General features: G+C 35.0%; 1 protein-coding gene across 2 annotated transcripts in view; it reads left to right on the forward strand.

The window, feature by feature from the left end:
- The window catches only part of LOC110031419 (DExH-box ATP-dependent RNA helicase DExH7, chloroplastic), a gene marked incomplete at its 3' end in the record, with an annotated part of 94359 nt that overhangs the window by 10288 nt on the left and 66965 nt on the right, over window positions 1-17106 (forward strand). For both annotated transcript variants that reach the window (XM_020734601.1, XM_020734602.1), the window contains 5 exon segments: window positions 2674-2753; window positions 2991-3113; window positions 3896-3982; window positions 6461-6561; window positions 8121-8178. In XM_020734601.1, coding sequence (XP_020590260.1) covers window positions 2674-2753; window positions 2991-3113; window positions 3896-3982; window positions 6461-6561; window positions 8121-8178 — 449 coding nt within the window.

Below are 17106 nucleotides of genomic sequence, written 5' to 3' on the forward strand. Positions count from 1 at the left end.
AACCATAAAAAAAGAGGTTGTATGCCACTCCAATTAACTCCTCCAGTCAACTAGAGATGTAACATAAGCGGACAATTTTTTTAGACTAATTTTAATTGACACTTATCTAGACTTTTACTTACCAGGGTCGAGTTAGTGGAGAATTAGCCTTATAAATTATCATCAAACATGTAGTTACATTTCACTTTTCTAATATTCATTAACAAATGATAACAATTATTAAATAAAATGCATATTTATAAATAAACTTCAAATATAAAATCACGATTTTTGCTACAAGAATAGATGGGTCATCTAACTACAAATGCACTTGTTTTTTCTTTCCCTGAAAATTGTAATTGTAGTATCTGGTGAGAACTAATCTAATGAGATAAACAATGTTAAAATAAGATTCAAACAACAAGAAAAACAACAACTAGAACAACAAGAACAACAATAAGCCTTTATACAAACATACAAGAAAAAAATAATATGGATATTGATATGTTTATAAATTTAACTAGCCTACTGCAACAATAATTATATAGATATGCTTTGATACATAAATAATAATGAAGATGTGATCATAAATTTTAAATATAACAGTTGCCAGAAATTCAATATAACTTTTATTGTCAAATTTTTTTTATTGTCCCATGCTAGTCAATTTCATATAGAAATATACTTTCTTCATTTTCTATTTTTCTTTTTTATTTCTAATATTTATTATCTAGAAATGTCAGATGATTTTTTGCATATGTTTTGACATTTTAAATTCTTCAGGTTGCCGTCTAGTCAGTCGGTCATAATTACCGTTGATAAAGTTTGGTTAGTCCAACATTATAGTTATCAATAACCCCTCATACCATTTGGACTATTTCAACTTCAATATAAAAGTCTTATTTATTATGTCCATTAAGGCTTATATTGTGAGAGCTTTTGGCTTCCCATGCACGTTTTATTGTTATAGTTCCATATCTATTACACAATAAGATGATATGATATTGATCATCCGCGCTTATTAAATTATTTTCTTATTCATTTTTTGCTTAACATTAGGGGCGAACCCAGGTAGGGTCCTGGGGGTATATGGAAAGACATTTTGATTTTTTGCCACTCCTAAAATATCAGTTTTGCCCCTTCTGAAATATCACTTCGCCCTTCGTTGCCCTAGCCTCTCCCACATTAGGTACAGGGTGTTAGTTTCCCCCTTAAAAAAAGAGGTTGGTTCCGCTCCTGCTTAACATAAATGTATGTTAATAATCAACTATATTAGCTAGTACTAGAAAAATATTTTGACATTTGATATTCAATATTTTTTTACTTAATTATGATTTTCTTAATAAAACTATTACAAAATTCATAATAAACAAATGATTTTACACACACACACGAATTAAACTTTCTTACATAGTATAGTGTACTTGTAAGAATGAAGTTTTAAATATAAATACATAACAAGATGGTTTTCTTATAAGCAGTAGCAAACATTAGATCTATAGAGGATTTGCTTCTTATTTTAGCAATTAATTGACATTTCTACCTTGGAGGCATGGAGTCATTTTCTCTCTATCAGGGTTTTGACAAGTGCAGGTTGCAAATTAAGTTTGGTCGAGAGCTTAGGCTTTGGTGGTCGGTGTCCGAGTGATTTTCTAGTCAAGGTAGAAATGTTGGAGTTTGAAAATTTAGGGGGTTTGTCTATGAATTACAGAAATAATGATTTGGGATTTTTTTTTTTAGTTTTAGATTTAGGTTAAGAAAGAAAATTCATTAGGGTTTGTCGGACTCTCATACTAGTTGATACCGTTTTAGGGCTCACAAAAGGTATTTGAGTAGCGGATTTCACATGGAGGTGGTCATGGAATAACCAAAGAGGCTAATATGTGTGTTGGGTTGTTCGGATTTCTTTTTTTTATGATTAGATGAATTTAGAAATGTTTTTGTGAATTTTCCTATATGGAACGCTGTATCCTCTTCCTTTTGGATGTGGTGTATATCGAGTATAGTTGTTGGAACCTCTTTGCTACTGTATCTCACTGTTTCACCGTCCAACTTGTTGATTTCAGCTAGGAAAGTCACTGACGATGTCAAACCTTCTGTCCAATGACAGATTTATCCCTTCATTCCCTTCCAAACACTGTTGACCTCACATATTAGCCTTCCATCGCTATTCTACAACCATTTTCTCTCCAAATCCGCTTCCCAAATACCTTCTAGCTAAGAGTATTAGAATGGTATCATAAAAATTTTTTCCCCTTTAAAACTTACTTTTTGGTTCATATGACATTGATGTGTACAAGTTGCTACATAACATATGGAAGGGTGTTTACTATTTGGGCCTATAATGTTTTGGATTATTTCTAGCTTTGTTCCTCAGTTACAAAGTCAAGTATCTTATATCTATCCTCTTCTCAATTTCATCCTTATTTCAGTATGATTAGCACTGTTCCCTTTCTAATGGTCTTCATCAATCTAAGTTTAGATTATGTTCCACTGAAAATTCTTGACAATGTGTCACCACATGCAGTCTAGCATGTCTACAATGCCACATACGAATGCAAAAACTCCTAGTCTTATCCTTCTCTTAAATTGTAGTTATCTTTTGAAATTTGAAACCTAAGATTTTATTGTTGGCATCTTCAGGATGTTCTTTTGCCATTTTATCTATTTCTAAATGCCTGTTGTGATCTGTAGGTTTATGCTATCATGAACAACTGGAGAGCAACCATTTGAAAGAGGAGCTGCTGAATAAATTGAAGAATCCTAAATACATGGTCTCTTCTTGGTTATGCATTTGGTTGCTTATGAATAAAAACAACATTTGAAGAAAATTCTTGCATTGTTTATGTTATGGTTCGGCTATAATTGAGAGCTACTCTTACTTTTTTGTTGAGAAACTGAAATCCAATTTTATGGATTTGCTCGCTACCATAAAACTTTTTTATTTTTTCCTTTTATGATTTATTATCCTTGAGACTTACATATGGATATAAATTTGTCTATTTCTACAGAAAATGCTGGAGAGTAGAGCAGCTCTTCCTATAGCTAAGCTAAAAGATACTTTTTTACAACTGCTCCATGACAATGATGTGATAATTGTTTCTGGGGAAACAGGTTCTGGTAAAACAACTCAGGTGCGCTTTACTTTGCTTGATGAGTAGTGATATAATTGATGAATTAAACAAGGGCTTGCTCATCAGCCTTCTAGAATATAAGCGATGTTCGTGAAATACAATGAAAAGTGAAGAATTAGAAATCATTCAACAAGGAACTTTAAAGCCCTCTCAGCACTATCATGGCAATGAGAACTAGAAAGTTTTTTTGGGCTAACCCCTTTTGGATGCCGCAAACAGTTACCTCCACAGTATTGTGGCAATGAGAACTAGAAATTTCTTTGGCTAACCAGTAGTTGGTTGCCATTACCAGTTCTAGCCTTTAGCATCAAGGATCTAGTTTCACAAAATGTTCTTTAAGTTTAAAGCACAACAATAAATGTAAATATTGCCTCTTTGGGCAGATGGCTTCTGTTAAATAAAGAATAAAGAACATACTGAGCTATTCCCTGTTCTAGAGTATAGCTAATATAGAGAAGAGCCCAATATACTTTTGGGAGAACTTATTTTTCTGTTTTGAAAATGGTATTTAATCAGTAATTGTTTGGCATGTTCAATGAGTAGTTGTTTTAAGGCATGTTATGGTTTTTGAATAAAATCAATATTTTTCTCCAACCATAAGTTCATATTTTTCCTGTAATAGTTCATTTAAAATTGACTCAGCAAAACCTAGAGTAGATTACCGTGAACAGTGGTAACTCTTCTTCCCTTTCATCATAAAGTGTTTGTTAATCACTTAGTCCACTGATGATAATTTATTTGTGATAATTAACAATCATCTTCCCACTATGTAAATGTTGCAGGTTCCTCAGTTTATTTTGGATGACATGATCAAATCAGGATTGGGTGGTTGTTGTAATATCATATGTACGCAACCTAGGAGAATTGCGGTATGGATTCTCTTGCTGTCAGTAGAGTTTAATTTCTTGGTTCCAACTTCATATACATTACTATATATTCAATGGTGATATTTGAAAAGATTGTTACTATAGCCAACATGTGCAACTATTTTTTTTTGTTTTGCCTCCATATTTTAATTGCTTGCCTTGTTGATCAGATTTCTTGCTCACCCCTATAACTTGAGTATTAAACAAGATTCAATGAAAAAAGAGGATTCATGATACCCTTCTATGGCTTATAGAAGGTATTTAGGAAGTGGATGTATGGGGTGGGGTTTGTGAGATATCAAGGAAGTGAAATTTTGGGTATCAACAGTGTTTGGATGAAAATGAGGTTAAATATGCTTTTGATGAGAGATTTTGCCAGTCGGCAGCTGTTTGGACTAGAATCAGTAATGGAACTATAAAACGATGAGGTACGAGTAGCTAGGAGGATCCTCCACCACTTTTTGAGCAAGATACACACACACAACTTGCAAAAGGAAGATGATATATTACTCCAAAGTGCATAAAAAAAGTGATCCAAGTCTCAAAACACAAATACCATTATTCATCTTCCAAACGAAGAAGTATACAACATATGTAGAAGCTCCTTAATGGAAAATAACTTAATTAGAAATAGTAAAATAAGAAAAAATAAGAAAGGAGAAACAAAAGGAGACTTGTTAAAAATAAAATAAACAGAAAAAAAGGAAATCTCGACACATATTACTTCCATAATCACTAGAGCTGTGAGTGGTGGAATCATGCTATCACAAAAATTCTGAGATCGAAATCACGGGATGCGCAATCCCGCATTTATGTAGGACACTCACACATCATTCTCCTTGACTAGGAGAGACTTCTCTTTCTTGTATAGAAGGGTCAGGGTCCCACAGCTCGATTTCATTTCCACAAAAAACTTGTCGATATTTTCAAAGTAATGCTCACATCTACCTGGTCATCTTTTTTGGGACGCATTACTGATTTGAACTGAAATTTAGTATTCAGTTCATTCCAAAGAGTCTTCAAGAAATCCTAAAAAATTTCTCGTTTCTATATGAAGTGATGACATACTGTACCTCCCTAAATAATGACAACCTAGGAGGTATGCTGTAGGTCATACAATCTTGAAATCCACTTAGCTGAGACTGCCCAGTGTTTGGTATTAGCTCCTTGGACTCATCGTCATCTAAGACAACCAATTTGAAGGACCCACCAAATCACTAGCATCTTTTCCTCATTGACTTTTAGTACTTCTTTCTAGGATCCTCATCCTTTCTCATGTCACTGCGTATTTCTTCAACTGCTCCATGCTTAATGAAAAATATCATTTTTCTTTTTGGGTAATCTGATGCAATTTATCCCAAACCGTGGCACTTGAAATACTTTTTTGGCTAGGATGGATTTGAGAGTGTTGGTTGTCTCCACTTTTCTCTACTCTGAACTAATTTTTCCTCTGACAGGGATACTCCATTCGGTGTATTCTTGCTGCTTGATCTTTGAATTGAATTCTGTCTGTAAGTTGTATAGGCTTTTGGTGACGTTGTTTTTCCACCTTCAAAGATAGTGTTTGCACACAGTAAGGGCTTCAATGATGAGGAGGACTGGCCCCGACGCTTCGGAATTCATTACCAGAGAAGGCCAAGAGAGGAGGCGGCGTATGGAGGATAGAGATTTCAGAATGAAAATATATCTACTGGAGTTCGAATGAGGGATGCATCCAGATGATTGAGAGAGTATTCAAGACAAAGAAGTGACAAAAGGCATGAGCGTGAAGCTCGCGACCATCAAATTGAAAAAGAGCGCTTTCTTGTGGTGGGAAAATTTGCAGAGGCAAAGGAGAGAAGTGAAAATATTATCATATGTGAGAAGATAATGAAGAAGATATAGAGAAAATACTTACCTCACTACCATCATGATATGCTTTTGAGGCTTCTTCACCTATAATAGAGAGACATATCAGTGGAGGAGTTTAGGACAAAGTTTGACCAGCTTTAAATGAAATGCGAGTTGGGCAAGCCACAGGAATATACTATAGCCAGATATTTGGGAGACCTGAAGCCAGCTATAAATAACATTGTGCAACTGCAGCCTTATTGGTCTTTGAGAGATGTCTAGATCGTAGCCTTGAAGGTGGACAAAAAAAAAAAAAAAAAAAAAAAAAAAAACAAAGCAGATAATCACTCTTATTTAGACAACCACTTACACCTGAATCTGCCAACAAGGGTACATCTGAAGGAGTTGGGAAGGCCAGCAGGGAAGTGACAAGACAAATTTGAGTGGAAAGATGCGCTAGAAGAGTAATTCTCCCCGTACAATGCCTGTCAGGAGATGTTTTAGGTGCCACGACTGTTCCATGTTATATGACAACTAATTTACTGTCAATTTTCTGTTTTTTAATGGTATTTTATGTCTATCTTGCTTTGTCTATTGTACAGCTTCTATGTTTAAGCATCATAATATGTGTTTTGAAATTCCTACTTGCAGGCCATATCAGTGGCTAAAAGAGTGACTGATGAACGATGTGAGCCCTCTCCAGGTGGTGATGGGTCATTGGTTGGCTATCAGGTTCGCCTTGATAGTGCCAGGTGAAATTGACATGACTCTAGTATCCATAATCGTTGATAATTAGCCCACACCAAATACTTGAGAGATAAGAATGATTATGAGGATGATGATGATTTAAATATTGACCATAGAAATGGTTACATTACTTTCGTACAATCATCATTTGCAAGTTGACTATATTTTCTTACTTTAGTTTTGTACAATTATCATTTGCTTTATCATCCGAACTTTTTGGTGTGTTTGTTAGTCCTTCATCTTTTATGTGGAATATGAAAATCTTAAATGGCTATATTCTATGAAAAATTACACCATTCCTACTTTTGCTTGCAATTGATATTAAATATGGCTATGCATAGATTAGTATCATTAATTTTCTTTTATTAGTTCATTTATCAGTCATTATTTTAATTATATTGGGAACTACTGTCATTTGTATGTTTTGGTTGAGTTTTACTCTTATTTTGTACGATCTTCTGTTATGCATCATCTAATGGAGATTGCATTTTTTGTAATAAAATGATGTCCGAAATGATTCTCCCTCTTTATTTGCTTGCCCGATTTTTCACTCTTGTTCAGTCTTCCTTCTTCAACTGTTTAAGGCATCCCTAAATCTCCCATAGCATCTGTCAAATTGGTTTAGTACCATAGCATTCCTTCTCTACAGCAGATGGTCAGTCTTCCTAATTACTTCCTTGATCCATCCCTTGTGTGAAATCTCAAATTTTTGATGCCAGACGGTGTTTGCTGTGCATGTACCCATCTCTTCTGTTTCTCGTTATATGTTTTTTTCTTCCCTGAACGAGTATATTTTTTTCACATGCCATACAAAATCAGCCTGTTGAAAATATCAGATGGAACAAAAAATCAATGACCAAAATGACAAACTTTAAAGATTGAAAGCTCCATCTATTACTCTTTATTTGCTTGCCCGATTTTTCACTCTTGTTCAGTCTTCCTTCTTCAATTGTTTAAGGCATACCTAAATCTCCCATAGCATCTGTAAAATTGGTTTAGTACCATAGCATTCCTTCTCTACAGCAGATGGTCGGTCTTCCTAATTACTTCCTTGATCCATCCCTTGTGTGAAATCTCAAATTTTTGATGCCAGACGGTGTTTGCTGTGCATGTACCCATCTCTTCTGTTTCTCGTTATATGTTTTTTTCTTCCCTGAACTAGTATATTTTTTTCACATGCCATACAAAATCAGCCTGGTGAAAATATCAGATGGAACAAAAAATCAATGACCAAAATGACGAACTTTGAAGATTGAAAGCTCCATCTATTACAAATTTCAGAAATGTATGAACTGAACTCATTTTTCCCTAATAAATATCACTGAAATAATCTTCTGAACCAATTTTGGTCACATCAATTTCCTTAATTCTTCTCTATAGCTACTGAATTCCCCATTAGCTTCTATTTGTATGAGCCAATTGCTAGTAAATTGTTGTTGTCTTTCCATAAATAGATTGTCATCATTTATTTAATTTTCTTGTATTTATCCGTGACTTGATACTAATAAGTTTGGAGCGATGCAGATGTGCTCATAATGAAACTTTTATGTCCTCATAAAATTAGGAATGAACGGACAAAGCTACTTTTCTGCACAACAGGCATTCTTCTTAGGAAACTGGCTGTAAGTTTCTCCCTGCTGGAATACTTAATTTGGCAAATGCTCCTTCCTTTTTTTTTAAATATTATTTTTTCTGCTTATGGATTGCATTTTCTTTCTTAGATGCATTCCTTTGTTTGCATGCTTGTTAAGAATTAAGGGACCGTTTGAATAACTTAACTCTCATGCTCTGTTTTGCCAATTTTAAGATACTGTCTTGTATTTATTTAATCACCAAGTTTTACTAATTTGTTTATATTTAAATTCAGTTCATTCATTAAATCTTAAGTAAACCTATGTCTACTCCTAACAAGTAATGTTTATACTTTGATCTTGTCCATTATTCTGAGTATTTTTTTAGTCATCATCATCATTTGCTATATCATAACTATTTAGGGTTGGATTTTGGAATCCTTGTTTTCTATTTGTTCTTGTTGAATGCTCTGGGTTGTTCTTATTATGCAGCCATCATTTTGAACAGTTTTAATCCTCATAACCTTGGTTGTACCTCTTTTTATTCCTAATTTTTTGATACTAATTTTAAAAGCATGTATGGTAAACAAATTTTCTTATTAGTTTTTATGCATGCATAAATTACTAAAGCCTCTTTCTTGCTACATTATTTGCAATAATTGACACATCAATATTTTGTATTATCTTTTTTAATTAATCATTTTCAGTTTTTCCACACAATCGTATGAACATTCTTATTTCCACAACACTCAATTTTGATATTAATGATATTCTTACAACTAAATATTTAAGTTCACACAACTTTATAGAGCTAATTTCTTATTTATAAAATTTATTTTTCAGCCTCCATAATATCCTCTTATCTACACTATTATTTAAAAATGGAATGTGATTCTATTAATCTACGCTTTTGACTTTTTAATTTTAAAATGTAATTACACTTGTTCATTGCCTTGCACATATTAAATTTTAATCTTTGAAATTATAGTAGTACTATGCATTCTACGTGTTAAAAATTAAAGCGTTGAAATACTTTTATTATTGTATTATAAGTTGATCATGTATGTATGATGCTTTAACAAAATGATACGGGAGCTCTTCGCCCTACGTGGTGCCTGGGAAAAGGTGGATCCCGTAATCTTGTCGAACTCCCGATTCTGCATTCCCAAGATCACAACTTGTAATACCGCAAAAAGGCAGGATCCCACAATCTCTTGGAGTTCTCAAGCTGGAATTCTAGATTCCCACGGTCATAAGAAGCCTATTGTGCTCAGGATTATGTCCCATTGTCTATTTTAACATAATGTTCTTTACTTTTTGATTTCATTCATATTCCTCTAGTTCCAATTGGATTCTTTTCTATGAGGAAATTATTTGTGTTTCTTGTGCTATTTTTGGGGATTTTGTTATTGTTAGGGGTATAAACGAATCAAACATTAGTGAGCCCAGGCTCAGCTCGTGTTCGACTTGTTAAAAGATACCACTGTTCGTGTTCGGCTCGTTAAAAGATATCACTGTTCGTGTTCGACTTGTTTATATTTCAAACAAAAAAAAAAGTGTTCGTGTTCAGCTCATTTTGACAACCCTAATCAAAAAAAAAAGTGTTCGTGTTCAGCTCATTTTGACAACCCTAATCACGCAGTCGTAGGATGTTAACGGTCGGGGCTGGATTTAAATCTTATTATTTATATTAAAATATCATTAATATATTTTTATTCTATTTTTTTAAGTAATAATTTAAGTTGATTATAAATCTTTGTAGCTTTGTTAGTCAATTAAATTTTTTAAAAATACAACTTATCAATTACATATATATATATTAGTTTAATTATTTTAAGCTAAGTCGAGACTAATATGAACAAACAAATCTTTGTTTTTGTTCGGCTCGTTTATATATCGAGCTAAAAAATTGTTCATGTTCCGCTTGTTAACTTAGAGAACAAATCGAACCTGAGTTTTTTAATGAGCCAAACACGAATTGTTCATGAACAACGAGCAATTTTGATTGCTCTAGTTATTGTTATTGTGTTTGGAGATTTTATTCCTTTTTTTTTGCTCTCATTGCTATATCTTTTTTTTTTGCAGGTGATATGTCTATATCTTGCCCATGAATAGATGGTGGATACTCCTTGCCACCCTTATCTCGCCATTCGTCATTCAACCAACTGTTGACCTCATTTTATGGTCATTACTCTTTTCCTTAGGATCCTAGGATCTAGCTTTATGGGTTCCTATTGACTATCTTAGAAAACTTGTATTGGAATCTATCCCCTTAGAAATTCCAGCCACTTCCTATTTCTCTTTTGATGTCCCACATTGATGATCTTAAAACCATCGTCGTATGGTCGAGTGGTTAAGGACTATCATGTGGAGACTCAGGGAGAAGTTTTCAACAGGATCTCAAGCCATAGAAAAACCTCTTCAGAACTTTATCATCACACACACACACACACACAAAATGCATAAAATTCACAAAGTTGCACAAAATCGGACTTAAATTGAGCTTAAAGGATGGGTGAAAGTGCGAACTTCTCCGGATGACCTCTAACGACAAAATGGACTGCGCCAGCGCGTCCGAGACACCAATTTTAGCTTCGAAAGACACCCATATTGCCATAATTTCGCGCATAAGCAAGTTGCACGCAAATCGATGAATTCATTAAAACAATCTCCAACGAAGAAATAGACCACGCCAGCGTGTCCAAAATGCTAATGTTACCTGAAAAGGACATTCAATTTTCTACAATCTGGCGCACGAATGAAAATGCATAAATCAAATTTTATTTTTAAAATATTAAAATTTGTTGTTCAGGGAAAGCATGTTTCGATCTATTATCATATGCTAATCTTCTTCTTACACTTCTATTATTCCTATGCCTGTATGCTGGAAATTGTGGCCTTTTTTTTTCTATCCTTGCTGAATCAATTTATTGTTAACGGAAGGATGATTTTTTTTGGGGGAAGAAGATAGCTTACATTTTATTTCTGCTCGAAATACATGGGAAATCATGAATATGAACTCTGAAATGATATTTGCTCATTTAGAATTCATGTTGGAAATGAAATGTTGATGCTTTTTTACTATTGTTATTCCTGTCCAAATAAATGCTGGAAGTTCTACCCCGTTTGGACCCATTTGATTGGCTCGGTTTGGCTCTTTTGGGATTGTATGCTGGAAATGTTTCTCTGTTTTTCCCCATATGGATGAGTTCGGTTTTTGACTTTTTTTTGGCTTCATTTTGGATTTAATGCTAGCTGAGAATTTTTGCCCTGTTTTGCCTTTCTTGTGGGCTCGGTTTGGCCTGAGGATTGGGTTTGGTTTGCCCCTATGCTAGGCCTGATTTGCCAATGTGATAGGTTTGGTTTTAATTCTGTTAGGTTGGAAATTATAGCTGAAAGATGTTTCTTTGTTTTGGCCCATTTTGTGGGCTCGTTTTTTTTTGTGTTCTTTTGGAATGAATGAATGTTGGAAACTATTCTCTGTTTTCCCATTTCATTGGGTTCAGTTTATTTTTTATTTTTTATTGGAATGGATTCATGTTGGAAACTATCTTGGCCCATCTACTGGGCCTTGGTTTTGGTTCTTTTGGAATGGATAAATGTTATGGATAAATGTTGGAAATATTTAATATTTTTTTTGTTCTCCCATTTGTCTAGGTTTAGTTCTAGCTCTTTTGGAATTAAATTATAGTTGGAGGTATTCTTTTGTTTTGCTTCCTGTGCTGGGTTTGGTTTGCCCCTGTGCTGGGCTTAGTTTGCCCTTGTGCTGGGCTCGGTTTGGCCCTTTCGTGGGTTTGGTTTGGCTCCTTTTGGGATTGTGTTTTGGCTGGAATCCTTTTCTGTTGTAGCCCTTTGGTGGGCTCGGTTTGCCCCTTTGCTGGACACAGTTTGGTTGGAGGCTCTTCTTTAACGTCTCTCCTGAGATTTTTATTGGTAATCAAGTTTGTCCATTCACTCTCTTATGTATATTAAAGGAGCACAATGATAATATTTGTGGCTACTTTTTCCTTTGTCGTGAAGCCTGTTTAGTGGTCTTGGTCTGTTGCCTTTAACCGTGAGCATCATAGCTGGTTTCTTTTTGTCCTGTTTGGATGTTCTGTGCTAGGTTTGGGGCTTGGTTTTCTCCTCTCTGCTCTTGGCCGTGAGCCTTACTGTTGTGGTTTGTGTTGTGGTTGGTTTGTGGTTGGTTTGGGACTTAACTTTCTTCTCATTTCCTCTGGCTATGAGCTTTTTTTAGTGGCTCTTTTATGTTGAAAATGGTTGGTTCAAGCTTAAATGATGATGGTCTCCTTCCTGGTGCCTTGGCCGTGAGCCTTACCTTGTGTTTACTGCCCTTGTGGTCTTCCTCTTGCTGTCCTTACCCGTGGGCTTATTCTGTAGTGGCTTTCTCTTTGTTGGCCCTACCCGTGAGCTTAAATGTGTGGTGTCCTTCCTCTTGCTGCCCCTACCCGTGAGCCTTACCTTGTGATCTCTTCATGAGATAAGTTGGGCTGGTGGCTGTCCCCTCTGTTGACCCTGGTTATGGGCATTTATATCGTTTTATCTGGATAATTTCATGTTTATATGGTATGAAAAGTTTTTTTTTAATGAAGGTTGAAATTAAATGATTTTGATTTTGGCACGATTTTCTGGAAGGCTAGAAGGTTGCCCCCCCTTATGCATTATTCTTCTTTACTTTGTGAAATATGAAAGACTCTTATAGCTTCATTTTGAGAAATCATAAACATGATATAATTTGTATCCGTGAAAGGATTAGAAAATTCATAAAATTGTCAGTCGGAAAAGAGTTTGGAGATTTGACATTAAAACTTGGATAACATAAATGCTACATTTCGGTTCAGGCTGGGGTGTGTGAGTACATATAGGTGTTGGAGCAGTGGATACAATTGTTACGTTAGTTTTGGGCCCGTTTCGACCCGTTTGAAACAAAATTTGGAAGGGATACCCTTCTTGGGTTGATCCATTTATAAAATTTGAAAAAATTATATCTTTCTTGGATTGATTCAAGGATCTTGGGTTCTCTTTTTATCACAGTTTTGAGGTTTGCTCTACCCTTCATTCTTTCGATCTTTTGGGTGGATCAGTTCCTCTCTCTCATCCCAATTTTTTTATTCTTTTCTTCTTTGCTTCTTGGTCCGGTTTTCAGTGCTTATGTCTGACACATAAGTGTCAATATATAGCCTTTTGCTATATATGAAATCATCAAACAAGGTCGCAAGTATGTCGGTTTTGTTCTGAGGCTTAGGGCGATGATGACAAAGACATGCCGGTGGTAGAGCATAATGATATTCCATCCTACGATATCAGTACCCAATCTTGGGATCTAATAAATTATAAGATGACAATATCATTCACCGACACAAGACCAGCGGGGGACCCGTACCTTCTTAGGTTGTTGGCGGTCCTATGCTCGATGGCATAATCGACTCGTGGACAATCGTAATGACAACTATACTTTTTTTAAAAAAATTTATAAAATAAATTGATAAGAACATATACAATATTTTTACTAAAAAATTGCTACAACTTTATTTTTGTATGCCTGAAATTCATGTGCATGCTAAAATATAAATTTTGAATGTGTTACAACTTGGTTGTCCACTTGTTGATTACCGATACCGGGCTAAGGAGTACTCTCCTGAGTTAGGTATAGTAGGACACATTTCTAGTTGAGTGACGAGTTCTATACATCCGGGTGGCTGATAGTAGCCTTTGACGTCCCTTGAGTACAAATATATTATATTTGAGCCTAGCCCCGACTCGAGTGCTTGCAATCCCCTTTTTTTGGATTTTTTCATATGTTCTATTGGAATTTTTGGGCAAAACACTCGAGGTCCTTTTTTCGGGATCTTCCCGAGATTTTGATAATTTTCTTCTTCCCGAGATTTTGATAATTGATAATTTTCTTGGAATTGTCATTTGTCGATTTTTTCGAGTTTTTCAGGAAATATTTCTTTTGTTTGTACAGTAAATACCAACCCGCTTAAAGGAGCAAAAGGCCTCCAGGTTTAATTTACATTATAACATTTTACTTCACAACATGCTATACTGTTCTTCTTCTTTACTGTACTTTCTACTACTTTTCTTTTATGCTGCATATTTTATTGTTTTGTTACACACTATATCTTAGTATAGAAAAACCAAATGATTGCATGTACCCTTTAAAACTAATATCAAACTCGAAGATGCTACAACGAGGAACTTGGAGCAAACATTGTGGGCAGCACGACGAGGACACACAGAAGAGCAACTTCGAGATGGATCTGTACATTTATATCTTTAATCACTTAGTTTGAATAACAACCCATAAGATTTCGAGGTGGTTTGCGTAGCGCAGCGTAAACCTCACATACACTTTTAGGCTTTTGCATAACCCTGTTGTGCAATTATAAGTCATAACACTTTAGGATTCTGAGGTTACTGAACGGTACAGTGTAAATCCTCCTATCTTTCTAGGCTATTTGCACGATCAGATTTCGTGTGAACATAAGTCCTAAATTCTAAATAAATTGCAAGATTAAACATTAAACAACATCATTTCAAAGATATAAAGCCAAACAATAGGATAGTTAGGGGGTTACTCGGGTTTTCCCTGGATCCGTGATATCCCTGCTCTTAATTCCTTTGGATTCCTTAAAATAACTGTTCCTGTTTGAGCCACTCCCATTTGATTTTTCCATGTCTAATCGTGGAAACTTTAACTTTGAAATCTTAAAGGCAGAACCACTGATCTTAATCAAGATTTTTCTTAAGTGACCCGGTCATTTGATATGTAATTAACTATAGGGGTTTGGCTCTATATGAAATTTGGAATCCAGGTAAAATAAACCCTATCTAATCCTTATATTAGATAGGAGAACTTGTTAGCCTCGTATAAAAATGTTTCGCAGACCAAACTGATGTCATAAATTTTTTAGTTTAGGTGATTGAGTTTACTACAAGTGATATACTTATTCTTCGGGATAAGTGTGTTACTTGTGGTATTGCGCTCAGTCATCCAAACTATTCAATATGTGAAACCCATTTGGTCTCATCTCTTTTCAAAATAAAAAAAAAATATATTACTGTCAAAAAATCAAAATCACATATTTATATTTAAACTATTTTCATATCTACAAAATTATCCTTTTTTTTTAACCAAAAAATTAAAACGGCCAACACCAGCTATTTTTCAGCTGAAAAAACCATCCAACATTATTTATATCTCCAAATGTCGTGGACCACCCATTTTATGATCCCCTTACTATTCCACAAACATCTATATACGACATTCGCTTCCCCTCTTGGAGTCTTAGAATGGTATCATCTGGTATTAGAGTCTGATAAATTCTAGATTTTCTATTCCAATCCAAAATTCCGAAAAATTTTTTCATCGTACCCAAATTATTCCTACCTTCATTGCTCTAGTATTAAAATTTTAAAATCCAATATTTCCATAATCCACACCTCCCCCCTCTCCAACAAAACATGTACTAACGTTTGATTTGCAATTTTACATTCTTCGAGAATCTAATTGGGAGACAATGACGCCATCTCTTGTAGAAGAAATTCTCATCGAAGTGTCTAGGAACCTACCACAGAGGATATGTGGCAAGGAATCCTCCAATCGCACTGGATACTTGTTGTCTTTTAAAGGACATAATCTGTTGAGGTGATACTAGCCACAATGGCAACTCACCGAATTGAGAGAAGGAAGTGAATCCCTTCTACCAGCCTGTTGCAACTCACCGAATAAAGAACAGACTTTAATAATCCAAAGGAGAAACTATAACTTTGGAGTGAAGATTGACTTGACAGACTTTGATGGTCGCATGGATCCGGAAGAGTTTATCAAGTGACTCTAATTGTATTTGAATACAAGAACGTCCCACCTGACATAGGGGTAATGATAACCACTATTATGTAAAAGAAGAGTGCATCTCTATAGTGGAAAAATTTGAAAAGTCTATGCTAGGGCGAGAGAATAAAAATCAGAACCTATTTGAAGATGAAAAGAGAGATGCGACGCAAGTATCTATTGAAACATCGCAGACAAGATGTGTTCCTTAGATTTCACCATTTATAGTTGTAAGATCTTTGCAGCTAAGTTTGAGTAGCTTATGTTGAAGTGTGAGTTAGTGGGGTATGAGGGGAAAATCATAGCTCGATATCTAGGGTGATTGATACTATCTATCGGTAACGTGATATAAGTTACAACCTATTAGAAATTATAGTATATCCAACCTTTTGATCAGGAAACGAGAGTACACCCAATGGAGCATTCCAACCAACCCTACCAGAGAAAAAATCAGTTAAAAATGGAGAAAAGGTGGAGCCTACCAACACTCCTAAATTCGTCATAGCCAGAAAGTTTTTGAAGTGCCATAAGTTTGGACACATTACATTTAATTGCTTAAATAGAAGGATGATCTCTTTTATCAAGCACAAAGTAGTTGAAGAAATGGACAGTTACATGGGAGAGAATAATTAGGGTATGGTGGGGGAATTTTTTTTTCTTGGATCAAAGATTGTATGATTTTTTTTTGTTTTGAAGTAAGCAAGAAAATTCTCTAAAATTTTAGGGGCTCTGATACAAGATAACAATGTTCTAGGACTCCTAGAAGGTGTTTGGGAAGCAGTTTTAGCGAGGAGGTGGTTGTGGAATAGCAAGTGAATGAAAATAGGGCGGGCGGCTGGCAGTGTTTAAAAGGGGGTGTGGGTTGAAATATGCTGTTGGACAGCAGATTCGAGCTGTTTATGCTAAAAATAATAAGAGGGGTGGTGACGAAACAATTAGGTAAGGGCAGGGAGGGAGATCCATCATCTGTTGATGAGTAAGATATAAACACGCCACTTGCAAAAGTAAGATGATATAACTCTCTGGAGAGCCCAAAACACTAGAAAAAATCTCCAAACACAACAACAATAACTATAGTGTTGAAAAAATTAAAAACCTGCACATAAATAGGTCCCTAATAACAAAATCCTATTAGAAACAAC

Source organism: Phalaenopsis equestris, unplaced genomic scaffold, assembly GCF_001263595.1.
Source record: "Phalaenopsis equestris unplaced genomic scaffold, ASM126359v1 Scaffold000810, whole genome shotgun sequence".
NCBI lineage: Eukaryota > Viridiplantae > Streptophyta > Magnoliopsida > Asparagales > Orchidaceae > Phalaenopsis > Phalaenopsis equestris.